This window comes from Melanerpes formicivorus, unplaced genomic scaffold, assembly GCF_026170545.1.
Source record: "Melanerpes formicivorus ecotype bairdi unplaced genomic scaffold, bMelFor1.0.p_v2 SCAF_8, whole genome shotgun sequence".
Lineage (NCBI taxonomy): Eukaryota > Metazoa > Chordata > Aves > Piciformes > Picidae > Melanerpes > Melanerpes formicivorus.
This window is the reverse complement of record NW_027142360.1, coordinates 10,798,456-10,826,271: the sequence shown is the minus strand read 5'-3', so window position 1 is coordinate 10,826,271 and position 27,816 is coordinate 10,798,456. Positions and strand designations below refer to the sequence as shown.

Sequence of the window (27,816 nt, the reverse complement as noted above, 5' to 3'; positions counted from 1 at the left end):
TGCAAGCCCAACAGCACAAAATGTTAATGACTGGGTAAGTACTGAAGTGGGCAAGTTCTTACCTTTCTCTTCCACTTGCACCAATCTTACAAAACATTTTTTGGCCAGTTTCAATTACATACTTGTGAGCACTACTTGTAAGGTGTGTGACACACATGACACCAAGTCCATGGTGTTCCTGCCTAACAGCATATGACACTTCTATGTCAGACCAGCCTGATGAAGTCACAATGTGCCCTGAGTCTGCTTCTAGGGAAACCCCAGCTCTACTCACTGAAGAGGGGTGAGGACCAAAAGTGTCTTGTGGTGGGCAGGAGAATTGAAGAGGGGGCAATCCAACCCTGATGGTTTCCCTGGGATTCACCATCCGTCTGCTGGCTCTGCTCCTGGTCCTTTACTGTCCAATCTCCTCTAATGCCTTCGTGCTACTGAAAAGCCAGCAAGATGGACAGCAAGAGGGACACAGTCCAGATGCAGGTGAGAGGATGGGTTGAAACTAAAGGATGAGAAAGAGGAGGCCTGGAGAGCAAATAGAGGTAGGAAATTAGATGGGGTGGTGACACAGAAACTTGGCTCAGCTTTACAAAGACAAAAGTGATGCCTGGCTTCTCTCCACCTCAGTTCACCTTGTAAAACAGCCATACTCATGGTCTCCTCTTCCTGGATGATCACTTACCACCCTGCTGCCATTGCACTCAGCATGGCAAAGGGAGAAAAGATTAGGCCAGGTTTGCACACTCATATCCATACCTATCAACACCTGGGAATTAGGAGGATGCTATGAGGAAGGTGAGCATAGAGGAATGCTGAATGAGGAAGATTAGAAGCAAGAAAGAGACAAGGGAAACTGAGAGTGAAAAGGGGTACATACCAAAGCTGCTTGCTGTGGAGGAGAAAATGGACACAGTAAGGGTGAAATAGAGCTGAAAGGTTAGAAAGCAGGGAGAGAAAAAGAAGGAAGCAGAGGAGAAGGGTAGAAGTATGAAAGAGGAGGACAAGCAAAAAGCTGACATTGTCCCTACCCACCCCTGGTTACAGGCTGGGAGCAAAAGGAGGAAAGATTTGTGGCCTTGTCGTCAGGGGAAGGAAGGGAGACGATCAACATGGTCCAGCACGACGACTCTCAGAACCTGAGCAATTCAGCACAGAAGGACCTGCCGCTGGGTTTGGCTCTTTCCCTGAACACTGGCAGCATTCTGCTTTTATTTTATGTGTGAAGCATGAAATCCTTTTTATGGTCAGGGATGATAATTTCAACATCTACCTACATTTCGTGGTCACTTACTAGGCAGCATGGCTTCTCTTCACCAACTACATCCCAGGAAAGCAGCAACTGAGGACAAGGGCAGGAATCCTGTGCACATATTGAGAGTGTTCCTTTCTCTTCTTGAGAAACACAATAAATTGTCAGTCCAAGACTCATGCAGTGTCTTTCTAAGCCATGCCTTTCCCCTCTTGCACTTCCTGTATCTTCTCTGTATAAAAACATCATAGTAAATAAGAATAGACTCAGGTCACCAACTCTGAGGCTGACCCTCTCTTTTAAACAGAACATTAATACATTCATCATACATTGTAAGAAGAAAGTCAGGAAGTCCTCTCCCCATACACTTAGCAAGGTAGACACAAGAAAAGACTCCTCAAAATGCAGGCTCTCAATGGGTTGCTTTTTCTAAATGAAGAAGCTAAGTAGTGTGAGTACACTGAGATAACTTCTGCATTAAACAGAAAGTGTGGTACAATGGAAGTTGGTATCAGCATCTAAACCAAAACCAGCCTGGATGTGCTTCCAGGACAAAGATGCTTAAAGGAGTCAAGCAATAGTATACCCTGGTTAAATGGTGGAGATAAGACCAAAAACCATGTAAAAATTTGTTTGTTTGGGGTTTTGCCTTTTTTTTCTTTAATGATGGGTAAGTAAATCATCTTGAGGTATTGTTATTTTTGACTTGTGAAGTTCAGTACAGACACAGAACAAACAAACAGCCCTGGTCAGAAAGAGTTTTCAATCAAAGGAAAAGTTTGGGTTTTTTTTTCTCTGAGGTAAGCATTTTATTAATATTATAGTTAAGTAATTAAAACTAAATCACCCAACAGTCTGTTCTTGGACAATATTGTGCTGGGCAGTACTTGGGAAGGAGTAACACAGTCATGTGGGTTGACACAATTTTACAATGCTTATATTGGTAAGAGATATTTCCACTTGTCGTCATCTATTCCACAAACGATCTCCAGGTAAGCCAATATAATATGGAAAATCCAAACACTCCCACAATCAAGAACAGTTTGAAGAGTATGCAGAAGGTAGGAGTATGTTGTACACTTACTAACTTTGGTAAATCTTAGAACATTAGTATAAGTTTTCTAATCATCAGAACTTGAAATTGATGTAGTTACTAGGTTGCTCTCGAGAATGTGCTTTAAGCACTTCCCTTGCCACCCTACAATGTATTACTACTTACTCTTGTTTCCCTCTAAAGTAAATTCATACCTAAAATTCAGTTTCAAGTAGAAAGTAAAATCCTACAGCAGCTTTACTCCTCTGAATGGTAAGTGTTTACAAACAGAGAGGAGAGATAATCTTATCTTTTGGGATAAGAGAATCAGGTTCAGGATCCAAAGAAGTTCTTGGAATTCTAATTGCTCAGTCTTCAGAAACTTCCAGAAACCCTTGTGACTGTCCCATACTCCACTCTCTACCATACCTTCAAATCTACATAGAGCTTCCCTAAGAGCCAATCTTCTATGAACGAGTCTTAGAGCTCCAGCTTATTGCCCTGTCCATGCAATATGACTACGAGGCTGCTGGAGTAGACAGAGCAGTGCCCTGAACAGAGACACTAACAATGTAACAGTCCTGTTTACAGCTCCTCAGGAGTTGTGGTCTGCTAGATACTGACTAGTCATCTTGCTGCCCTGGGACTTGCTCATCTCTAGAGCTGTCACACCTGAGACAGAGTGGTGAGAGCAGCAGGAGGAGACCCTCTTAAGAGCTCACTTGAAGACTTTTGCTACCATCAACTGCTGAGGAACACATAACAAGAAAAAGGAAGGTAGAAGAATGAAAAAGAGCACCCTAGGGGCACTGAGAAGATGGTCATACTTTCATGGCTTAAGCCTTCCTCTCCCTGGGATCATATCTCTCTTCATCCCTTTCCTTGTAGGTTACCAGATGTGACACTTCTTGTCTGGGTTCATTGGGGCTCCACTGAGACAGTGGAAGTGCTTGGCAAAATCCTGGCTATTGCTGACAGGCCCACAGACACGAAGTGGCAGGGGACTGTGCAGATCCGTGTTCAGGGAAGACTGTAGTTTCTCAGGATCCAGGTGTCCACACATTGCCTGAAAGGAATCAAAACAGAAAAGTCATTTTGGCTGGAAGTCCTCATATGAACAAGACTTAAGGCAAATCATACCTCTGCACATGTGACTGAAGCTGCTGGAGTAACAGAGGAAGCATGTCATGGGTGCCAACAATGTTCAGCTCTTTCTCTTTACTACCTTAATTTTCTACTCTTTTCCCTTTCCCAATGTTCTTATTTGACAGGCCAACTTCTCTTTTCCTGTACTGTGTAGTTCAAAAGACAAGGAATTTAGATCACCTTGGAATTTAAAGCTTATGCATCTTGAACTTAATGTAAAATAATACAGATGTAGTCTCAGCATCTAGATTCAGTTTCTTAAGCAATAGTAATGAGTCCTCATCAAGAAAGGGGAGTACTGACACACTGAGAGATGGGGGGAAGGTCAAGTGACTTTACTGGTGTTGAACTGGCAATCTAAGACTTCAGCCTTGTTAGTTAAGCCTTTATTCATTGACAAATGATGCAGTAACTGCCAGATACCCTCTGAAATGCAAATCTTGCCACCAAGACCCAGCAATTTGTGGTTTAAGAACAGCTTTTCTGCAGGTTGCTCTGAGCTGATGTTGATACATGCACAAATTTTTCCCTTTGCATAATTACAGGGGCTCATAAAGGTGTGACTTCTGGGGAGAAAACCCAATGATCTGTCCTGAGAATCTCAACTGTACTACAATGCACAACTTTGCACAAATCCTTAAACCAGGTTCCCAGAGGAATTGCAAACAAGGTGGAAATGTTCTTCTAGTTCTCTCTTTCTTTCACTATCAGTCACCTAGAATGACATGACATCTGGCTATTCATCATGACAGAGACACAGCTGAAGAGATGCGTGCCTTTCCCAGTCAAATTCTACTTTCCATGTGTTAAGATTGCTCCCAAAAGCAAAAAGCACTCAGAAGCTAGGAATAAAGCATGCTTTCTCTGACACAGCTTGTCTGCTACAACTTAATTTTGGTAGATTTCAGAGTTTTGTAAAAGATATAATTGCAGACAAGCCCTAAGTTAGCTCTGAGACCCGTAACTGGTTAGGGGCCCTATTGGTGAAGTTTAGCTTTCTAAAGAAGATTCTCCATCTGCCAGAAACAGCCATTCCCAGTTCTGTGAAGAGGGGGAAAAGTGGTTGAATATTGAAAAAGACAGTATGTGATTACAGTATCACAGTATCGCCAAGGTTGGAAGAGACCTCGAGGATCATCGAGTTCAACCTGTCACCACAGACCTCATGACTAGACCATGGCAACAAGTGCCACATCCAATCCCCTCTTGAACACCTCCAGGGGCAGTGACTCCACCACCTCCCTGGGCAGCCCATTCCAATGACCAATGACTCTCTCAGTGAAGAACGTTCTCCTCACCTTAAGTCTAAACTTTCCCTGGTGCAGCTTGAGACTGTGTCCCCTTGTTCTGGTGCTGGTTGCCTGGGAGAAGAGACCAACCTCCTCCTGGCTACAACCACCTTTCAGGTAGCTGTAGAGGGCAATGAGGTCACCCCTGAGCCTCCTCTTCTCCAGGCTAAACGATCCCAGCTCATTCAGCCTCTCCTCATAGGGCTGTGCTCAAGGCCTCTCCCCAGCCTTGTTGCCCTTCTCTGGACACGTTCAAGTGTCTCGATGTCCTTCTTAAATTGAGGGGCCCAGAACTGGACACAGTACTCAAGGTGCAGCCTAACCAATGCAGAGTACAGGGGCACAATGACTTCCCTGCTCCTGCTGGCCACACTATTCCTAATGCAGGCCAGGATGCCATTGGCCCTCCTGGCCACCTGGCCACACTGCTGGCTCATGTATAGGCAGCTGTCGATCAGCACCCCTAGGTCCCTCTCTGTTTGGCATCTCTCCAGCCACTCTGACCCCAGCCTGTAGCTCTGGATGGGATTGCCGTAGCCAAAATGCAGCACCCGGCACTTAGACTTGTTAAATGCCATCCCATTGGACTCCACCCATCTGTCCAGTTGGTCAAGGTCCCTCTGCAGAGCCTTTCTACCCTCTAACTGACTAACATCTGCCCCTAACTTGGTGTCATCTGCAAATTTGCTGATGACTGACTCAATCCCCTCATCCAGATCATCAATGAAGATGTTAAAGAGGATGGGGCCCAGCACTGATCCCTGGGGTACACTATGATAATGTAGAAGACAATGGAGAGTAAGAGAGACATGTGGCTAGCTTAGAATTCATTACGTGAGCAAAACTGAGGTAGAAAAGCTGGTCAGAAGAAAGTCCAATCTTGGGTAAATCCTTCTCTTCTTTGTACTTTTTAATCCAATTCTTATAAGCCTGTGGAGAGAGGAAATTAATTAATAATAAGTCTTCCTTCAGATGAAGTCCCAAACCCACATTTTTAGTCGATAAAAATACATAAATCTAATACATATTTAGTAAATGAGCAAGTTTGTATCTCTCTCTCCTCACCCTGAGGCCCCCTGCTGCTGGCCGTGCCCATAATGACTCTAAGATGGGAGAACCACAACGTAACCCTTTTGCATCCCATTTCTGACAGTCCCCATCCTCATAACAGAGGTGTGGTGACTACACTGTGAAAAAATGAATCTCACTTTCAAAGAAATTCACAAGTATTTGACTAAAAATCTAAAGACTACCTCTCAGCATTCTTTGTGCAAGAAGGTAACAAATACCACCTGAGACCTAGACACCTTAGGGCACTGTGCACTCACTAATTAAACTGAACTGCATCAGAAATGCTGACCTGCATCAGAAAATGAAAACTTCCTCTCCAAAGTATTGCTGAGAACATCATTATGGCATCATCTGATCACTGCACAGAATTCTGGTTCCTGTCTCAGCTTAGTTCCTCAGGTATAACATAAAGATACAAATAATAACATGCTTTGGTACGCAGAACATAAATGGGGAAGAAAGCCCCACCCCAGAGACGGTGAAGGTGAGAAGTGGTCTTACGAGGAAGTAATGAGTTTATGAGTAGAGCTTTGTGGGGAATAGCAGATGCTTTGTCAGGAATAGCAGACAACATGCAGGGTACATGATGCTCTGGCACAGGTGTGCAAGAAACCCAGATCTGGAGCAGCAGAGCAATCTTGTGACATGGCAGTTGAGCTGTGTGGTGAGACTCTGAGAGCAGAAGAGCAAGTAGACCACAATACCTGGTAAGCAATGGTGAGCCCTCCAGTGTCAGCTGTGTTCTCCAAGAGTGTAAAAGTACCATTGACCTTGATGTCAAAGCTTTCATACTGTTCAACCAAGCAGTCTATAGATCTCTGTAGTGCACTCCTGTTGCATGTAGAACAGCCCCCAGGCAGCACTGCGGAGAAAAAAAAAGGTACTAGGAAGTAAAGGTACTTTAGGCATTCACCTCACAGTGAACACAGAGTTCTCTTAGTGAGAATGGCCTGAAATGGGTTTTCCTTAACTTCATCTACCTTCCTGATAGAGGAACCCCTGAAATAGGAGCCAAAATTTAAGATCCCCTGAAAAAAAATAATCCACGAGGGCCTAGAAGCATAAAAGGAAGACACCAGAGCTGGTACCCACCATAACGATAGAATGCATGCAGAAGTTCATGCGCCATGAAGACCCCAATGGCTCCAAAGTTCACAGCACTGAAAAATAAACATTAAAGAGTGGTTTTGAAAACAAACAACAACAAAAAAGGGCAGGTAAACATTCTTCACAGCCACTGAGCACAGCTGTGGTCTGCACAGGAGCATTCTATTCTGAGGGCACAGGAGCACTTTCTATTTATTGTGTATGCTGCTGATGTGGTACACTGTAAAAATGCAAATCCAAGTGTAAATTACTCCAACTGATGCTTAGCAGTATACTACAGGCTTGCACTGAAGTGTTCCCAGCTAATAACCATCAAAATAATGAAGAGTCTCTCCTTATTAACTCTACTGACATGGACTGCTGTTGAGAAATGGCCCTATTTACCCACTGCTGCTTGAATGCTGCAAGGGCAGGATGGCTGGAGATTTAATCTTGCAACAGCTCTCTAGTGAGAAGTGATAAATAAAACTGGCAAGACAAAGTAAAATCCTGAAGGTTTGGCTGCAGTTACCCTGGCCTAGTATTTCTCTGCAAGCAAGAGGTTGTCCTAGAGAACTCCAGCAGTCCTTCCCAGTCAGAATTTCTATGATGCCATTAATTTACAACTAGTCACACAAGAGTACATTCACCATGCCTTTCCATATTATGAAATTATGGGCTCATGATTTCATTACACTCACTGATTATTGCTGCTGAGGCATGAAATGATGGTAGTAGATCATCATTACAGCACAGGAAACTCAGTAGGAGGTAACAAGAACAGAGCTGCTCATCTTTTAGAACTGCTCTTTCAGAAGCTCTGTAGCTAGTAACTTACAATTGTTGCCCAGGAGAAGCTGTGGATGCCTCATCATTGGAAGTGGTCGAGTTGGATGGGCTTTGAGAGACCCAATCTAGGGAAAGATGTTGCTACACATGGGATGGCATTTGGAGTGGGTATCTCCCAAGATCCCTTCCAAGCCAAACCATTCTGTGATTCTCTGATACTTGTACTGCTTTGCTGACTTATTTTAAAATTTCTCCTCACAGTCATTGGCTTTTCTCAGTAAAATTGAAACTTTGGAGCATGGTCTGTGAAAAATGCAATTGTGCCAGTTCACAAAGAGCTGACAAGGTTTGACTTATCAGTCCATTCTACTGGGATGACAGGGAGAAAAACATATTTTACTGACACTGAGCACAAAAAGAATGAGAAGCTGTAAACACTTTTTCAGAGAGAAAGAATGTGGTGGCAGCCCAGGCCACTGGAAGCACTTTCTTTTTCTATTCAAAATTCACACCTATCTGCCTTGAGAAGCTTTTTCCCTCCCCTTTACCATGATTTTCTGAGATGCAGTAAGAAAGAAGTTAAATATAGTGCATCCAACAGGTTACATTGAGATTCTACTTTTGCAGTACTCCATACCTGGGAAACTCCACATGGAAAAAAGGGCTACGGAACATTCCAGCGGGGAAGACCACCATGTGGTGCCTTGTTGAGTAGTAGGAATGCACACTCCAAGGGGACACTTGCCAGCTAGAAGCAGAAAAAGAGCAGTGAGGGAATGTATTAACTCCTTGTCTCATACCTTGCTCGTTTCCTCCACTGGGCTTGCACAAGGGTCTGCTCAGCACAACTATTGATAACAGCAGCACCTAGTGATGAAATTCACATTATCTCCAGATAAAGCTGTTTGAAATGAACATTCACTTGTTGACAGGTGGCCAGAGCAACTCAGCTTTTGTACACATCAAGCAATTCACCTTCACAACTCCCCTGTCTAGTAAGTTAGGGTTAGTAACCTCCTGTGAAGGCCTGCACAGAATACTCTGCAGACAGAGTAAGGTCCTAAGTACATCTGTTAGTACTGCCTGCCTCTGAAGCATCCTGTGCTCTGCCTCTGAGGTGACCCTGCTAGCATTCACATCATCACAGTGCTTTGTCATTTGCTTTGCTGCAGAGTCCTGGAGAAGCAGCTATCCTCTTTACACAAGGGTTCACAGGGTGTCTGGGGCTCCCTCTGCAAAGGTGAGGTGTTTTGGTAGCATGAGCTCAGGCTGTGTTCATTTTTGGGACCCAGGCTACAAGAAACACTTGAGCTGGCGAAAGGTCTGGAGGAGCTAGCACCAGACTTGATAGAGTTAGACAATGGTTGGACTCAATGATCTTAAAAGTCTTTTACAACTGAAATGATTCTGTGATTCTGTGAGTACAAGACAGGCTGACAGATTCAAGGCTTTTTTTGAGCAGGATGCAGCAATGCAGCCTTGCAGCAAAGGACAAGAGTATCTTGTATTAGGAGAAGTGCCACTGCCAGATCAAGAGTGGCTATTATGCCCCTCTCTTCAGAACTGGTAAAAGCACACCTGGAAGTTCTGTGTCCAGTTCACCCTCCTGTCCTTGTCTGCCCTCCCTCTCTTTCCCCAGGAAAAGACAGCTACAGTTATAAAACTGGACACAGTCCTGAGTGACCTGCTATAGCTGATCCTGCTTTTAGCAGGATGGTTGGACTAGGTTATCTCCAATGGTCCCTTCCAACCTCAGTTAGTCCATGAATATGTGATTCTGACACTTACTCATCCTGTGACTGATGCTGAAGGAGTTTCATGTACAAATTTTCCCTCAGTACTCTCAAGCAAGCCACCACATTGAGGAAAAAAGCATCTTCATTTATCTCCAGCTGGGGGAGGAAACAGGCAATGAGACTGTCACAGGGCATGAGAGAGGAATGAATTGGAGAGTATGGGAAAAATCTCACAGGTCAAAAAAGGGTTCAACAAAAGCCAAAACAATGGAATACTTGTGGGATTTTTCTCTCCCACTTCTGAAGGAAGTGATTTGCAGGCCAAACAGAAAATACAGGCAGGTCACCAGCAATCTCTCTAAGCCTAGGCACTCTAAACAGAAGACAGCATAGGCAACAATGTAAAAGCAACAGATAAATGTTCTCTGGACCCATCCATTCTCAGAAAATGAACAGAAGGAAATAAGCATTGCTCCAGAAGTCAGAGCAGCAGGCTGCACGGCAGTTTGTGCAGGTGAAGTGCAATAATGAGGCAGGCATGTTTACATTATCGAGCTCACATTCTGATATTCCTGGTTCACGCTGGCAGTCTGCAGTATGTGAGCTGGATAGCCAATCTCCACTTGCAGTGTGGAAACCTAGAATAAAAATAAACAAGCAAGCAGAAACGTGATAAATTAGAGTCTTTACATTCTGGAGGTCCATTTTAAACTCTGGTTCTGAACAGCTCAAATGTGATCTGTGAATCAGCCCTTCAAAATGACAGCTACTTTGTCCTAACAAGACATCTTCTCTTGCTACTCTGCTCTCTTAATTCAGTGACCTGAGGCCTAATGGTCTACTCTTATCTTCAGGACGTTGTTCTACTCTTTTATCTTCATGGCATTGTTCTCTGGCATTCAGCTTTACAGTTTTTAACCTCTCTAGGTATACCTCAACACAATTCAGAGCATCCGTGGACAACCATTGAGACTCTCTATGTCTACATACCAATGTGTACTCATAAATCCACCTACAATTTTCATTGTTTCTAAGAAATCCATTTAAGATTGTGTGCCTGTAGAAGCAGGCAGGAATATGTGAAGGTGCAGGCCCCTTTCATTCCTTCTCCAAAGGCTGCAGAGAAAGAAAGGCCTCAGTAACTTCTGCCTTCTGCACGCACCAAGCCTTTAGCCTCTTGGCGAGTCTGTTCATCTATCCACTCCAACTGATCCAGTCGGCTACAGAGGGCATCTTGGATCTCAGAGAACATCTGCTCAGCCTGCAATTCAGAAAAGAAGGCATGGTCAGAACTGCAGAAAAATATTACTTAGGTGTAGCTATCATTTTCCCACAGAATTATTAGGGGGAAATTTAGTTATTCAGTGGTTCCTCACAGGGCTCACCATTTTCTCCCACACACCTTTTCATCTTACTTCCCACAATAACTGAGAAGGAAACAGTTCTTTTTCATCCAATCCCTGTTGGAATAGGAAAGGATCAAATGATTGCCCCACTTCTTGAGTGAAACAAAATTTCAGTATCTATGACTATTTTGTGCTGGTGTCTTCCTTCCCAAAGTTATGGCACTCTAAGTCACTCCTTCACAAAACCATGTTTGGGTCATTTAGCTTTGTGCTTCACTGCAGATAATCTTAATTTGCCCATTATCTTTTCTTGGGGTTATTTACTCTTGCCCCTTCATATACTGCAGATTCTGCTAATGTAGTGCCTACATTAACTTCCCTCAAAAGAAAAAGGAACTCTGATAATCACAGGGGAAAAAATCTTTTCCACACTGCAGTCAGGTGCTTCTTTTATTGTGGATCCACTCAGTATGTTTTGGCATTGATTTGTTTCTGTACAGCTGCTCTTATGATGGATTAATGGCTTTGTAATTGAAATTCTTACTTAAATATGTGAGATTGGTGATGAGTACTGCTAATGCCAGCTGTCATTCCAGAAAGCACACTAAGATTGCTTGCATTTGTACACCTGTCATAAATATTGGTACTGCACACCTGACTTTGCTAAGAGTTGAGATAAAGACAGTAACTGGTATTTTGGAATGGAATGGAATGGAATGGAATGGAATGGAATGGAATGGAATGGAATGGAATGGAATGGAATGGAATGGAATGGAATGGAATGGAATGGACCAGACCAGGTTGGAAAAGACCTTCAAGATCATCATGTCCAACCTATCGTCCAACACCACATAATCAACTAAACCATGCAACCAAGCACCCTATCAACTCTCCTCCTGAACACCTCCAATGATGGTGATTCGACCACCTCCCCAGGCAGCCCATTCCAATCACTCTCTCTGTGTAGAATTTCTTCCTAACCTCCAGCCTAAACCTCCCCTGGCATAACTTGAGATGGTGTCCTCTTGTTCTGGCGCTGGTTGCCTGGGAGAAGAGACCAACCTCCACCTGTCTACAACCTCCCTTCAGGTACTTGTAGACAGTACCGATTATTCTGGCAATGACAGCAACATCTCATTCTGACATCTTCCCCCCAAAAGGAGCCAAAGTATATAAGAACAGGAATTATGTGAAAAGATGTAAAACCTACACTTGATTTTCCTGCTCTGGTGCAGTCTTAAGCTGACATGTCAAAAAAATGAAAGAGTTGAAGCTGAGCTATGCTTGGGGTTAAGACAATGAATACCTACAAGTTTCTTGGTCTGCTGAGGGAAAATTTCTTGCACAATCATGTGCCCTAGAACTGGTTCAAAGAAAGTGCTGGTGTCTGTCAAGCACTTCCTCCACCGCTCAGCAGGGATCTGTAAACAAAGAAAGAAACAGGTGTGAGAGTGAGGACAAAGAGACAAGCAGACAGCAAAAGGATACATAAACACAGCAACATACACACTGCTGTCTAAAAGGGGCAGCAGCCAGGGGAAGTGATATACCTCTGTTTAGCTACTTCAGAAAACTTAAACACTTATTGCTTTATTATTTACTCCACTTACTTTCACACAAGATAAATATTCCTATGCTAGCTGAAACAAATACATAGAAGAAAGGTGACCATCCTTTCATTGCTCCCTACCATAGGGACAATGGCAGTGCACTTTGCTCTGTAAAGTTTTGGTGGCCATGTCAGCTCCCACACTGCTTCCAGAAATAAGCAGCATTTCATGACCCAGTGAGAGTAGTTTTCCTCCCCAGATCTAAGAAATTCCATCTGGACAAGGCATCAAAGGAACATACTGAAAAAAAACATGGCCTAGGATGTTCAGCTGCTGGGGAGGCTGAAGGAGATGCTTAAAGGTTAACTCACCATTCTAGATCCCATTTTTCCATAAAGAATCTTAGACAGCTCCAGGCGTGCATCTTGGAATCGACTGTCAAGGGCTGGGGAGAGATTCCCAATCAGACAAACAATCATATAAATGTGAAGGACCCTGTGGGAAAACGACATTTAAAAAGACTGGAGGTTGAAGCCTGGTCACTGTGAACACAGAGGTATAGCAAATGTCAGCAGCACTATTTAAGGCAGAGGAATCTCAATAACCTGAACAGTGACAACAAAGCCTTCTGAATGAGCTACACTTCGGGCTAGCAAAGCAGGGTAATTTTGCCATGGCTCAGCCTAAGAAACTCTGTCCCCAGAACACCAAGGCTCAAGGAGTAACTGCAGGCTGGGGCACAGGTTTCTCTATGGGAAGCATTTTTAGGACTGGGTGAAACTTCTTATAGAATAATTTGAGTGCTCTGTGGGATTCTGCTAGACTAATGGAGTGTTTATGAGAAAGACCAAAGGCAGGGAAACAGAAAAATCATGCTGAACTGGGAGGATCATGCATAGGAAGACAGAGAGGAAATGTGCTAAGGGGAAAGAGCTGAGCCTAACCTTCAGGCTTGCTAGGACATCAGTCTGATTGAGCCCTGCACATGGTCGTAAGAATCTGTCCTATCTTGTTAAATGGTATTCTTACATTACGTTCTGCTCTCTGTGTGGGGGCATGGGATTAGATACTGGAGAGACAAGAAGCCTGAGAGTTGACTGCTGAAGATTTTGACTCAAGCTAGCCACTGAAGTCAGCAGGAGTCTGAGAGTTTGTAACTGGAGAGCCTAGAAGTTTGAACCAACTACTGGAGACACATTCTTGCATATGAGTGTTTGCCACAGGAAGAGATCAGAGTACCAGCAACCAAAGTAAGGCTGCAAGACTCAGGGGCTCATATATACAAGTGCCAGCAGTTGCAGACAGCAAGAGATCTTGGGCCAGCTTCTGAGCAGACTGAATATACACTGAATATGTATATGTACGTAGTTCAGCAGTAGAAACCAACACTCTTCAGATGGAGAGGAGTGTTAGGATCAGGCTGCCTGAGCTTTTCATATTTGTATGAGTACTATGGGTGCCAGTAAGTGCATTGTATTCCATCTCTGTTGACCTGGGTGACACACATAGTGATAGATACAGATACAGATCTAGATCTATTTATACCTGTGTACACACACAGTGTGTGCATGTGCAAGCCTCTTGGGAATATTTGCTAAAACTGAACACATCAGCATAGAGCCACAGCAACCTTGCAAATGCTAAGCTTTGGATTCAGCAGACTTCTTTAATTTTTGGCATTTTAAGTTCATATTTCTTGAGCCATGAGCAACTACAATTGCAAATGGAATGGAATGGAATGGAATGGAATGGAATGGAATGGAATGGAATGGAATGGAATAGAATAGAATAGAATAGAATAGAATAGAATAGAATAGAATAGAATAGAATAGAATAGAATAGAATAGAATAGACCAGGTTGGAAGAGACCTTTAAGATCATCATGTCCAACCTATCATCCAACACCACCCAATCAACTAAACCATGCAACCAAGCACACACTCTGAGGAATAGTGACTCCTACCTTCCCTTGTGCCATTGTTGGATGACCTGTGACATGCCTCTTAAGTAATCCATGTCATGCACTGCAATTGGCTGGGAGAGGTTGATTGGTATAGGATGGAAGACAGCCTGGAGACACGACAGCCAGTCAATAGCAGGTGCTATTTCCTAGAAGTAAAACAAAGCTTACAAGCTGAACTATGAATCCAAAATGACTGACAAAAGATAATAGGGAAACTGGGATAGTCTCACTAATACTTTTCCCAAGTTAAAGTGTTCCTATGTTCCTGGCCTGTATCAGGAACAGTGTGGCCAGCAGGAGCAGGGAGGTCATTCTGCCCCTGTACACTGCACTGGTTAGGCCACACCTTGAGTACTGTGTCCAGTTCTGGGCCCCTCAGTTTAGGAAGGAGGTTGTCTTGATGGAAGGTGTCCAGAGAAGGGCAACAAATTTGGTGAGGGGTTTGGAACACAAGCCCTATGAGGAGAGGCTGAGGGAGCTGGGGTTGCTTAGCCTAGAGGAGGCTCAGGGGAGACCTTATTGCTTTCTACAACTACCTGAAGGGAGGCTGTAGACAGGCAGGGGCTGGTCTCTTCTCCCCGGCAACCAGCACCAGAACAAGAGGACACAGTCTGAAGCTGTGCCAGAGGAGGTTCAGACTGGATGTTAGGAAGAAATTCTACACAGAGAGAGTGATTGGCCATTGGAATGTGCTGCCTGGGGAGGTGGTGGAGTCACCATCATTGGAGGTGTTCAGGAGGAGACTTGATGGAGTGCTTGGTGCCATGGGTTAGTTGATTAGGTGGTGTTGGATGGTAGGTTGGACATGATGATCTTGAAGGTCTCTTCCAACCTGGTCTGGTCTGGTCTATTCTATTCTATTCTATTCTATTCTATTCTATTCTATTCTATTCTATTCTATTCTATGATGTGGGTATTGATTGTAGCACAACAAGAGAAATTACTCCTTTTTTAAAAAATTGAATTAGCACTGGGGAGGAGAGAGAGAGTTCTGAGCTTGTATAATCCAACTGCTGTCAATAGGAGACTGTAAGTTCATAGGTTATTTAAAGCTCAATAGCCTCCCAGGTGTAAGTTGCAAAGGAATGACATCTAAACAGAGTGTTTATGTGTCTTTTGGTCTGGTTCCTCAGAGTGTGAATGTCACAAGTAATTGTGTTGCCTAGGCATAGGTACCTGTATCTCCTTAATGGTAGTGAGAAAGAAGAGCATCCCCCTTTGTTGTCTTTCCTGCAGTGGAGTAATAGCTTGCTGGAGGTTAGAGATGAAGGACAAGAGAAGGGAAAAGATATCAGGGGGACCATCCTGTGGCCTTCCAAGTAGGATCCCGAGTTTGTTCAGATATGAGAGATATACACGGAGAACCTACAATACAGAGAATGTGACCAGTAGGAGAAAATGAATCATTCCATCCATTCAACCACCTGCCCAGCCACACAGCTTGACCATGTAAGCTTCAATCACTCTGCTTTCATGTGGAACACAGTTGGCCAAGTACAGCTCCTCCCTCAGTGAAGAAAACAGAATTCTCAGAGGGTCCTTTCTGTCTCAGCTAACATTAAATTACATTACATAACATAATCATTTCAGAGATGTAAACCTGCTGTCTCTAGAGGCAAAGGAGAGGGATCTAATGCAATCTAATGAGCCAGTATTTTTGATGGAGAGAAAATGCCAGCTTGCTTCTATGCTAATGAAGTATCAAAGGAATTCGTAGACAGGCTTCTAAATTCTTTGAATTCTCTTCTGAGAAACTGCTCAGGTTTTAACAAAGTCCAGAAAAATGACAGAGCTGTGATGAAATGAATGTTGCTGCAGGTCAAAGAGAGTGTTTCCCTGGCTGGGGTTAAAACATTTTAAAATAACTTTTAAAATATTAGCTACAACTCCCCTGAATACACAGATTTTATGTAATGAAGTCTTCCTTTGGACCAGAGTAATTCTTTTTAAGCATTCACTCAAGGTAACACCTAAAGGAAGACCCAGGTTCACATTACTTAGCAAATCCAAAGGAAAACGATAACACTAAAAGTTTCAAACTTGGCATCTAAATTGGTTACATTTTACAAACTGTCTTTCTGGGAAAGCAGAGAGTTGTGTAAAGTATTCCTTCTGTAGACGTTTTCAGAGGTCACTAACCGTAACCCATGGAAACAGACCACTCTGAACCAGGAGGGCCCTACACCAAGGAGCTATTTTTACCTTTCTTCAGCCTCTGATATGTTACCTCAAGATAATTGGTCTCTTTGAGTTTACTCTCATGTGGCATCTCGAACTCAGGATGGTCAATCTGCAAACAGGAGAAACACATTGCTGCTTCCAGAAGCACTGGAAATGTGAGGGTATGCTCAACAGGCAGCCTTACTTCCAGTGTCACAGCATTTAGATTGCATTTTCCTTCTGGAAAAGGCATACTAAGCAGTTTGGGGGGGGATCTGAAGCTCATTTACAAGCTCATTGCAAATCTGCAGAGACTGATATTCAAATGTAAATCACATCATGACATGTTTTGACACAGTGCGCTGGTTTTGGCTGGGACAAGAGTTAAAATTTTTCATTGTAGCCTGTATGAGGCTGTGTTTTGGACTTGTGATGAGGACAATGTTGATAACACAGGGCTTTTTAAGTTGCTGCTGAGCAGTGCTTGCACAGAGTCAAGGCCTTTTCTATTTCTTTTAGCCTTGCCAGTGAGCAAGCTGAGAGTGGACAAAAGGTTGGGAGGGGACAACAAACCCCAACTGACTGAAGAGATATTCCATACTGTGTGTCACCATACTGAGCCATAAAAGTGGAGAAGGTTGGCTGGGACTGCCATTGTGTGGGAACTGACTGGCAGTGGTTGGTTGGTGGTGAGCAATTTGGGCCTTTTTTTGCATCACTTCTTTCTGCTTGTTTGTCTAAATATTAAACTGTCTTTTTATTTCAACCCGTGAGTTTTCATACTTTCACCTTTCTGATCTTCTTCCTCATCTCACAGAGGAGTTAATGAATGAGCAGCTCTGTGGTGCTTAGCTGCCTACCAGACTTAACCCACCACAGCAAGCTGCAAAATTCACAGGTCTCTGTGTGTATGAAACACTGACACTTTGAGTCAGTTATTGTACCAGTAGCACCCCTAAACACAGAAAGAAATGGACCTTTCCACAATGAAGTACAATCTGCACTGTCAGACAGAAGAGAAGAGAGGAAGTATGCAATTTATTCTTCCTCATCTGCTCAATTTCCAGAAACAAGGGCTTTTTATGCAGTAAAATCAGGAAGCTTACTGACATTTAGGAAAACTTTCTCCAGAGAGGAACATAAGTTTAACTTCAGCAATGCTGGGTCTCATGGGCTCTGTAACTGACTCTTTATTCCCCATATTCTTTCTTGAGTTCACTCACTTGAATGATATTGGTCTTGAGGTCAAAAGGACTGGGTCCCACATGCACTCTGAAGAAAGGAAAGGTACCGTATCTGCCCATGAGAATTTGGAGAGTTTCATTAAAATCTTTTGCTTTGCCTGCATCTGTGATATTCCATCCACCAATCTGGAGAGGGAGAGAGACAGCATGAAAATAGGTGAGAAACCACTTGTTTGATGCATACGTGCAAAAGCTTTGTTTTAGTCCTGTTAGCTCACTCATTTTGACAACTGAGAAGCAACAGAATAAATAGCAGTGATGGAAACTCAGAAAGATTGCTACATACATTGTTGGCTTAAAAAGGATCATGCACTTGAGCAAAGAAATAAACTGCAAAATGACAACAGGGAAAGGAATTATAATCATCAACAGAACATGGTGTCCAGGGAAAAAAGCAAGAGGGAAGAGGAGAGAGGTCTAATTTTTCCAAATCCAGAAAGACAATCAGCCAGATCCACCTCCCCAACCAGCAATTCACAGATGGGCCTGCAGTCACTCTTCCTTCTGCTAGAGGAGTCTAGATCCTCTTGAAAACAGGGCATAAATAGTCTTTGCTAGCAGAAATATGTACAACCCTTCCTGGCACTGAGAGGAGTCTTCCAGCATGGAAAGAGAAACATTTTCTGCTTTAAGTCTGGAGTAATGGATGACCATCAAATCTCACACAAAATTTCCACCCATTTTGCCAGATGTTCCCTAATCTGTAAATTGGATCCTGTTGAACTGAGATTGAAAGTGAATCCTCTTCACAGTCTGGGGGTTTGTACAGAAATAACTAATGTATAAGGTCATCAGGAAAGAGTCAGGTACCTCACATCAGAAAATCAAATTTTGAAGCAGCATTTAAAACTAGAAGATTTGTTACTTAGAAGCTGTTTTCTTAACCATGAGCTTGTTCCAGGGACATATGCTAGCAAAATTCCATCCTGCAGGACTATATGACTAACTTCACACTTTCCTTATCTTCTGGAAGGAGAGGAAATACACAAATATTCACCTGATTTAGGAGGTCCTTCAATGGTTGACTTCCTTGGGATTCTATCTGTCTGGTGTTCATGCAGGAGCGATAAAACTGGATTGCTTTCTCCTTGGCTGAGCCTCTTATCCCAAGCTGTGGGCCCTCTGAAGAAAAACCCAAAGATTAAAAGCTATAGAAGTGGTTAAGAAAACCCCATTGGGGCAGTGTCAGAGAAAGGTTGTGAGAAAATATTATACCGCACGTTGATTCACACCAATTCAGTAAATGCAGCCATACTTCCAACAGCTACTCAAAGCAAGAGACCTAGTGCCATGACTCCTGAAGCCAGGTATGTGAGCATCTTTGCATTGGAACAGCAGCACAGCAGGCAGCGAGCGTGCACCTAAGTTTCAGTCCCATGTGGCAGCTTGTGACCAGACTGCACACTCGGGCAGGCACAGCAGGAAGGCTCTGCTTTTGCAAGGCAACAGGAAAATGGTTTGAGTTGCTGCCAGAATTTTGAAGTGTGACTTTCATCACTTGACAAGAGGATCTAAAATGTTTAAGATGCAGCTTTTGTGATATGACGTGCTTGAGAATAAATCTATACCTGTAATGACAGGAGAATGAAGAGACTGGACTCAGTCCCTGTTAGAAATGAGTGTACTCTCAGTTACCAGCATTCTCAGCTCTGACTGAGGCAGATGCTGAAGACAATACACCACTCATTTGGTCCTACCTAAAAGCCTTTTCAGGATCAGCTGGTTTTCTTCCAACAACACATCAAACACATTCAGTGACTCTTCTGTGGTTCGAGTTGAGTCTTTGCCTTCCCAGCTGCCACAGGCATATTTGTAGAAATCCTCACAGGGGTCTACAGAGTTATTCCTAGAATTCAGGAGTCTGGCCAGCAATGTAGGACCCACCCCAACATCACAGGATCCTGTGCAGGAAGTAAATAGGAGAGAACTGAGCAGTGAGAGTGAAGTGAGAACAATTGCAAACAAAAGCCACTGAGGAGTTATCTGTGGGACATATACCCCGAGAGATTTAATTTTGTACAAATTCCTTTGCTTGCAGATTGTTGAATTCCCTGTAAAGTTTTGCTGTGTCTGGAACAAAGTGTGTTCTGTCTTTCAATTCCCAGGAAGATTGCCTTTGTACTTCATAGGAGCATTCTTTACATAAAGAACAAGTGATCAGTGCAAAGGTGCTGCCTTCTATTCATACTATCCAGGCAGTCACCAGCTGGATTTTTCTGCCTTCTCAGAATGATAAACAAGAAGCAACTGATGGTGTCACCACATGAAGAAAAAGAAGGACATGTCACAGAGAAAGTAAGGAGATAAAAGCATGAAGGGAGATGTTTGGAGATGTTCAAGTGTGGGAAACATTTCTCCACAATGACATTTGTTAGAACAAGACAAAGACTTTCCAGCACATTTTGTTTGATCTCAAACTCCCTCTATCTAAGCTGCTGCCTGTCAATGGACACATGATCTCATTTTGGTCGTCTCATTTGTCTTGTATCAACATCAAATCAGATCAATCATATACTGAAATGAGCCACTTGTAAATCAAAGTAAAACTTTCCATACCATGGTTTCAAGAGCTGACATGGAAGAAGGTAGGCAGAGAGGAAAGAAACAAGAGCTAAACTAACAGTTTTCCCTTGGTCTCTGTAGTGAATGGTCTCCAACACCTCGTATGGGCCAAGGAGAAATGCTAGGTGAAGAGTCAATAATGTTGGTCTGTATGCACCAATATCAATGCACCTTCAGTATTGAGCATTCTATGTACACAAACTTGGACCACTCTGTAGACAGCTGTTCAGATTTGAAGGGCATATCAATGAATACTCCTGCTCTATTCTCAGAGTTCATCTATTAGCAAGAGATTATGACTTTTCTTTTTTGCACTGTGACTGCTCTGGTCTGCAGTAGAAAATTATGCTTATTCATGTGGAGATGGAAGGGTGGAGGAGGAGCTCCAGATCTCAGATTTCAGTTTCCTAGAGGGGACTACATATGGAGCATGACAAGATGGTGAGTGGCAAGACAATATAACAATGCTCTTCCACAAAACTGGGCCAAGGCAGGCAGGGAAGGAGAATAGGTGTGGAAATCTCTCTCCACTATGACTTAAGGAAGAGGCAGTACCATGTAGGTTTTTTACACTGGTGTTACAATTCCTTGAGATTCCAAAATCCTGCTCTTAACATAAATGCTAAGCCTAGTACACAATAGAGGCAGATAGGAGAGAAATGGGTCTTACAAATGGGGTGGATGAGGAGCAGGGGAAAGGATATCCCACATTATACCTAGACCACAAGTCATGATGATGTAGGTGATAAGCAGTGTAAAGCCAATGAGAGCACTGAGAAGTGTGCACAGAAGTAGGCCTTTTCCCTGAAGGCATCGTTCTTTCTTTGCACCTGTTCTCAGCTCCTGGTCACAGGTCTGAAGAGAGAAAAATAGACAAACAGAAAATAGGAAGAAAGAAAAATCATATTAAAGTTAGCACTGGTCATATAATCCATCTTCCACCTAATCTGCTTGAAAATAATTCACAGGACTAGTGCCAGAATGCCAATGGTCATCTGATTCTAGCTGTCTGTACTCCCAGGAGCATTCACATCTTCATTTCCCTGTCTTGTCCAGCTACAACTGTTGCACAATGAAACTAATTATGCATCAAATAGCCAGCCTGCCATGAGGAGGTCTGGCCCTCCTTCTGGTTTATGGAATCACCTTACATACACCTCATGAAGATATCAAAACTTTTTTGAGCCCATAAGGGCAACAGCAGGATGTTTGGGAGTGGTGGTTCTTTCTTCTTACAATTTAGCAACCTGAGCAATAATTTCATATCTCTCCTCAATAAGTAACTCCAACATTTTAAGCTACCTAGTCCAGCTCAAGTAGAAGAAAAGATTTGCCCTATTACATAAACTGTAGTAATGTGTAGGTCACAGAGGTGATCTTGTATATAGACAAGTTTTATCTCACTTAAATATAGCTGTGTACATAATCAAGGTGTGTCTTTTTAGTCAGTGGAGAATGCTAGGTACCTTCTGAGTACAGCTTCTATTTGGAACAGGGAAAGAGGAGGCCACAAAAATGATCCAAGGGCTGGAACCCCTCTGCCACTGAGGACAGGCTGAGACAGTTGGGGCTTTTCAGCCTGAAGAAGGCAGCCCAGGGAGACCTTTCAGTACTTAAAGTAGGACAATGAGGAAGATCAGGACAGACTTTTTGGCAGGGCCTCTTGTGACAGTGCAAGGGGTAGTAGTTTAAAACGAAAAGAGGAGAAGTTCAGACAACATATAAGAAGAATTTTCTATGCTGAGGGTAGCCCAGGTTGCCTAGAGAGGTGGTGGATGTCCCATCCCTGGGAACTTTCAAGGCCAGCTTGGACGAGGCTCTAAGCAACAGGATCCTATTAAAGATAACTCTGCTCAATGCAGAGGGGTTTGACCTTTAAATGCCCCTTCCAGCACAAAACATTCAATGATTCTATGATGATTCTGTGATTCATCATTCAACTTGCATGAAGCAGAAGCACTTTATTGTGATAAATTCTGAGACTTGGTTGCCTCAGCCAAAATGCTCTATGGAGAGACAAGGGAATAGTTTGAACAAGCCTCTGGAAAAGAATACAGAGGCTCCACCCTCTGATGGAATTTTTCCTCCTGGGGTTCCCTTATGAGCAGGTGAGAAGAAAGATTAATATTCACATGAAACTGAAGGTGAATGCAGTGTCCAGTGCAGTTGCAGTTCTTCCATGCTCTCTTCTAAAAATGTGTAAGATTTCAAATTGAAATGGCTTTCATGCAGCTAAGTGGAATCAAATGCCTGCCATTTCATTAAAAGCTGGCTTCTAATTGTCCTCAAATACGAAATGAATGACTTAGAATTTATGTACTGTATGAAACATCCAATTCAAACGTGAGCTTGCCACAGGCTAGCAGCATTGGAGAGGTAATGGTATGACTAAAAAAAGAACTACTTGATTAAACTAAATGAGCCGAAGGATTTGATTTTCCTTCACCATCTCCTTCTTTCTCTTAGCTCTTCCCAACCTCTGCAGGAAGGCTGAAGTTCCCTACCTTGCTTTTAGTACTGCTGTAGAAGAATAAGCATGCAATTTTGGTGAAAATTGAGTAAATTAAAATAATGGGATCAAATACAGAGAGAATTTGAGTTAGTTTTTTATAACAATTCATGGGTATTATTTTTCATCCAGTAGATTATTCACTACTTACTGACTTTGGCTGTTCCCCAAATTGCATTTACCATATCAGTAGTGTCAATGACACGTTTTCAGGCTAATACTCCCAAAAACCTCAACATTTTCTTGAATTCATCTTTTGTCAGCAAGCACAGAAGCTAGAACACCAAATGCCATTTCAGAAATAACGTTTTAGTACCTGCTAACAGGAGAAGCTAAACAAAGCTTGCTGAATTGTACTGTGGACTGGTAAAAGTTTGAAGCACAATCGTGGCCAAAAAATCCCCACCCTATTACCTGATCTTTATCACACAGAAGTATAAGGATGGATAGAGAAACTAAAACATTTGTGCAAATCCTTCAGCCAGAATACTGCAGTAGAGGCACAGGTCTTACGACACAGAACACCTCTCAGCGTAACAAAACGCACCCTTTTTATTCCAATGTATTTAGTTACATAGAAAACCTTACTTGTCTCTGTTGCCCTCGAATCTTTTTTACATTTTAGCAGCCTTGAGCTAACAGTTCTGTTCAGTGCCTGTAAGTATGCAATTAACACTTTGCTAGTTATTTATACAGGACTTCAAAGCAGGAAAAGGATTCTGCACTACGTGGAGAGTAATTAGGCTTACTGTGTCATCCTCACATTCAGAAAACCACGTTGTGGTTACCCCCAGTTATTTGTGGTTAAAAGCATTTGCACATCTCTGCATAAGTGCTTTCTTAAAATAATTTGTTGGAAATAACAGAGGTACAGCAAAAGATTCAAATAATCATACAGCAATGATTATTATTACCTATTGGTCAATGCTTCAAACAGATCTGGATACAGCCTCAGAAGGACCATTAGGATGATTAACAGGAAGGGCAAGAACCCCTAAATCCTCACACTACTTCCCACATCCTCAATTCTGATCCCCTTCTGGATGCAAACTGTCAATAAGTCAATTTCTCCAGTTCTCTAGGGCAACAAGCAGTGCAGCTGTGACATGGGGAATAAAAGAACAGGGGTTCAACAAAGGTACCTTAGCAGGCTGCAAAACAAGCCTATTTCCTTACCTCTGGAAGAGTCATCATCCTTGTCACTGAGCAGGCTTTGCTCTTGGGCTCCCCACAGCTGTCACTGTTTACTTGTTTACTATCAGTCCTCTGCTCCAAGACACACCACTAAGTTCAGAGACAATCTCTTCTTCCCAGCTTGGCTGATTGCTGTGTGGAGCAGAAAAGAAAGGGGGAAAGGAGAAAAATGTTGTCAAGAAAACAGGAGGGAGGGAAATGGATAAGTTTCTGCGACTCTCCACCCACCTTCTCTTTCTGGTACCGCTGCTTCTCATAAAACTGTGGTGGCTTGTTTTGGGGGCTTTTTTGTTGTTGTTCCCTTTCTGCCTCTCCCTGTGACCTGTGTGTCTTTATGTCTCCTGGAGCTGCCCTGGAATATTTTTGAACAGAAGTATGTGATTCTTTATCTCCCCCAGCCTCTTCTCAACCATTTGCTGCTACTTTTCTCTCCAACAACCCTATTATCCTGCCCAGTCAACAAGCCTGTTTGGCTCTGATATTTTCACTGCTGCTGGCCTCTTTCAACCTGCTGCTCTGGGGTCTGGAGGCTTCTGCCTATTGCAAGATATGGATTCCAGAGCTCCTCCTTCCACAAAGAAAGGCCAGCATGCTCACTTTCTTTTTGCTTTCTCTCCGCAGGCATCCAAAACCCATTCAAGGGGCGAATAAATAATTCATTACTGATTCTATTTGCAACTGTTCATTGTTTCTCAGGTGATTGCCATCTTGTGTGTCTTCATTTCCATAGGGATGCCGTTTGTAAAGATTTGGGAGGGAAGTTTCTCTGCTTTGAGGACTAGGAACCTGGATCACTTCCCTGAGACATTAAAAACTAAGTAGTGAACATTGGGAGTTGAGGCTTTCTTGAGTGGCAGCTGGGAGCCAAGAGAGATGGGGGAGACCACTTTGGAATCAGCTTCCAAAATTACAGAAATGAGCAGAATACCAGAACAGAACAGTTTAGCTCCCCACTCTGCTAGACTCTCAGGGCAGTATGATGTCTTGGTTCACTAGTCTGAAGATAATTAGATATCTGTTCAACTGTTCAGAGCTTCCCAGAGCTTTGGTCTCTCTCCTAAAGTCCAAGTCTTTCCACCTTCATCAATCTGATATTTTTTTTCCTGTTCCTGTAGTTCTTGCACATTTTTTGATATCTTTGATTATACAATGATCACAGACTTCTTGGCTGAAACCAGTTACTCACTCCCAGTTCTTCTACCTCTCAGTTCACTGGTAGATCTATATTTCTACAACAGCTCTTAATGATTTTTAAGTGATCCTTGCTGCCCTTTATTTCCTTGTGGTAAATCACTTTGCTTCAGCTTAACATCAGAATCAAATTTGCAAATACTTGTTGCATAAATGATTGAGATTCAGCACAGTAGAAGTAACAAGACCCTCTTCTAGCAGTCCCAACTCTTTCACCTCTATGGTCCATAATATTCACTATATGTTACAGTGGAGATACCTTTGTAAACTGACTGCAGACATTTGTTCATGGCAATAAACTATTTATTTATTTGTCTTACCTATGTGGCTGAATTCTTCCCTGTTCATAATTACAGCATCTAACAGCTTCCAGGCTTTAAATAAGTGATTTTTACCTCTATTTTCTCTAATGAGTACAACCTAGGCCTTAAAACTTCTCTGGGCAAGCAGAAATTTTACCATTTTTTGATTAGAAAATGGCTGTGATTATTTTGTACATAATGTAATTTAAATTAAAGCAAGTAACAAAACCTGTGTTGAAGTATTCAGCTTTAAAATGAAACTTGAGAAGACTGAAAAAGCCTTTTGGTCAGTATGTCCATGGGATTTGATTGGAGTTAACATGGTTTTATGAGCCAGCATCTTTTGAACGTGTCCTTTGCCTCTTCTTGATAAAATGTAAACTTCCAGCATAATTTGACAAAATGTTGATACTGCCCCCACTGTGTGGATTGTCCCACACAGCCATGTGGGTATGGAAGTCTGCAGGTGAGGTGCCACAGGACAATGCAGCAGTGTCTGTATGCATTTCAGTGTTGAAGAAGGCAGCTCCACAATGGCAGTGTGCCGTACAAGGTCCTTATTGAACGTACAAGCTGTAGAACTTTGGGGATCTCATTAGCTCAATATTAGTTGGTGTATTCACAAATACAAGATTGTGAAGCTGTAAATATGCAGTTGCTTTTCCCACTAGCACAGAGGTTTCTTTGAAGATGGCTTTGTCAACTACCAAAAGTGAAGACAAAATGTTTCCCTGTAAAGTCTAACTACAGAAGCAGGAAGAGTGGTTGGAGAGACGTCAGAAGTAATCCTTATCAACAGATCCCCTTCTTATCTCTAAGGCACAGATGACAGCTCTGCTGCCTTGAGTTCACAAATTAGTGAAAGGATCTCTGGCTTTTTTCTTTGTGACAGACTCCTTCTCTTGTCTGTACAGTGTCTGAGCTTTTCCAAATGTGAGACTGATCAGCACGTTGAAAAGAATACAGTGTTGGACACACCTTCCAACTGCCACACAAAAAAATGTTTAATAGCAATGATCTCTTAGATACTTCTTCCATTTAAATGGATGTATGACGCAGTGAAATGGAGAAATAAGTGCAGTGATGTGTGTTTGGCAGAGGCATTTCTTATACTTCCAAGTTGGCTCAGAGTCTAGGGTAGGGTGCAGGTAATGATTTCCTTAGCGTCCGTCCTGAAGTGCAATTGAATTGGGTCTTTGATCTTCTGCAGTGTATCTTCTGCAGCGTGTGCATAGTAAATTTCCCTGAAACAGTTTGATAGGTTGAAGTTTCGCTTCATAGATTGATAATCCATCTTCAACCTTCCAAAAGGTTGCACAAAACAAATTGCCAGCTTTATGTAACTAAATGAAAAAAAAATAAGAGCATGATCAGTAGTGTTAATGTCAGCTGCTTTTCCTTCATTTCTCTCAGTACAGTCTTGCCCACATGAACATCTTGTATCGTTTTCCGTGTTACTTTAATGTCTCAGTTTATCCCTTCACTGGGCAAAACCAGTAGAAATAACTGGGTTTAATTATAATACCACTTCAGGCCATGGTTAATGATGTTGTAGTTTGCTGCAGCTACTGTGCTAGCGAGAACTTGACTTCTTCTCTGTGCAGCAGGGTAAAGATTTGTACTTTGAATTATCTTCTCTAGTTTTACATCTTTTCACACATTCAGACACGAACTGTGAAACCATCCCACAACACTCGTGAGGCATTGTTTTCCACTCAGAAAAGCAAGTCCTAGCCTATGAAACTTTTATTTAGAGTGGAGGGCAAGAAAGAATAAAAACATCATCCTTGAGTAAGCAGCCATAGAACCTGCTCTTGAGGAGAGATGCTAAGGAAAATGAGACCTCTGAGCCCAGCAAACTGCCAGAGGGACTCTGCTTGAGCTGAGTGTGCACCAGCTCTGGTCTTGCTTCCTTACCCTTTGAAATTCATCTGAGAAAATAATTTTCCATGGTTCTTTAAAGTACTGACTGCCTATTTGGTCTTTTACAATTGATTACAGGATGATTTAAAAGGACATTTGCTCCAAAATTCTGTTTGGATCCTGAAAAACCTGTAGAACAAAAGCAAACAAAATAAAATCCCCTTTCATAGTCAACATAACCAGAAGTGGTGAACTGAAAAGCCATACTTTTGTTGGAGAATTTCTGGCTTCCACTTCTCCAAAGGTATTTGGGCCCAGAAGAGAGTAACTAAATGTATGACTTAGCTTTTGGAAGTGTTTGAAAATTAGATTAATCCGTTTTCACAGAGGTAAATACCAATCCAGATTAATTCTGTTCAGATGTTTGTTTAAACTATTGTCAGTTGGAGATATAGAGATTAAGCCTTCTCAAAGCTCAGTTTCAACTTAACCACAGGATACATCTCATTTCGTTGAAACTCAAAATCCCTCCAGCACAG

The 27,816-nt window shown here is 42.6% G+C and overlaps 1 protein-coding gene across 5 annotated transcripts in view; it reads right to left on the bottom strand.

Annotated features, from left to right (window-relative positions):
- Window positions 1–2,027: 2,027 nt before the first annotated feature.
- The window catches only part of KEL (Kell metallo-endopeptidase (Kell blood group)), a 43,500-nt gene continuing 17,711 nt past the window's right edge, over window positions 2,028–27,816 (bottom strand). The window contains exons 1-19 of one of the 5 annotated variants that reach the window (XM_068142093.1): window positions 25,433–26,114; window positions 23,904–24,053; window positions 20,935–21,073; window positions 19,354–19,557; window positions 18,654–18,778; window positions 17,636–17,782; window positions 16,480–16,542; window positions 15,429–15,617; window positions 14,253–14,398; window positions 12,661–12,784; window positions 12,050–12,160; window positions 10,556–10,654; window positions 9,954–10,031; window positions 9,446–9,549; window positions 8,295–8,405; window positions 6,875–6,942; window positions 6,487–6,644; window positions 5,546–5,641; window positions 2,028–3,342 (exon numbers count right to left, since the gene is read on the bottom strand). In XM_068142093.1, the coding sequence (XP_067998194.1) occupies window positions 3,166–3,342; window positions 5,546–5,641; window positions 6,487–6,644; window positions 6,875–6,942; window positions 8,295–8,405; window positions 9,446–9,549; window positions 9,954–10,031; window positions 10,556–10,654; window positions 12,050–12,160; window positions 12,661–12,784; window positions 14,253–14,398; window positions 15,429–15,617; window positions 16,480–16,542; window positions 17,636–17,782; window positions 18,654–18,778; window positions 19,354–19,557; window positions 20,935–21,073; window positions 23,904–23,921 (2,157 nt within the window). In that variant the 5' untranslated portion in view covers window positions 23,922–24,053; window positions 25,433–26,114 and the 3' untranslated portion in view covers window positions 2,028–3,165. Of the gene's footprint in view, window positions 3,343–5,545; window positions 5,642–6,486; window positions 6,645–6,874; window positions 6,943–8,294; window positions 8,406–9,445; window positions 9,550–9,939; window positions 10,032–10,555; window positions 10,655–12,049; window positions 12,161–12,660; window positions 12,785–14,252; window positions 14,399–15,428; window positions 15,618–16,479; window positions 16,543–17,635; window positions 17,783–18,653; window positions 18,779–19,353; window positions 19,558–20,934; window positions 21,074–23,903; window positions 24,054–24,149; window positions 24,513–25,432; window positions 26,115–27,816 lie in introns of those variants that run through there. The other 4 variants (XM_068142091.1, XM_068142096.1, XM_068142092.1 and 1 more) reach the window with 4 other exon arrangements.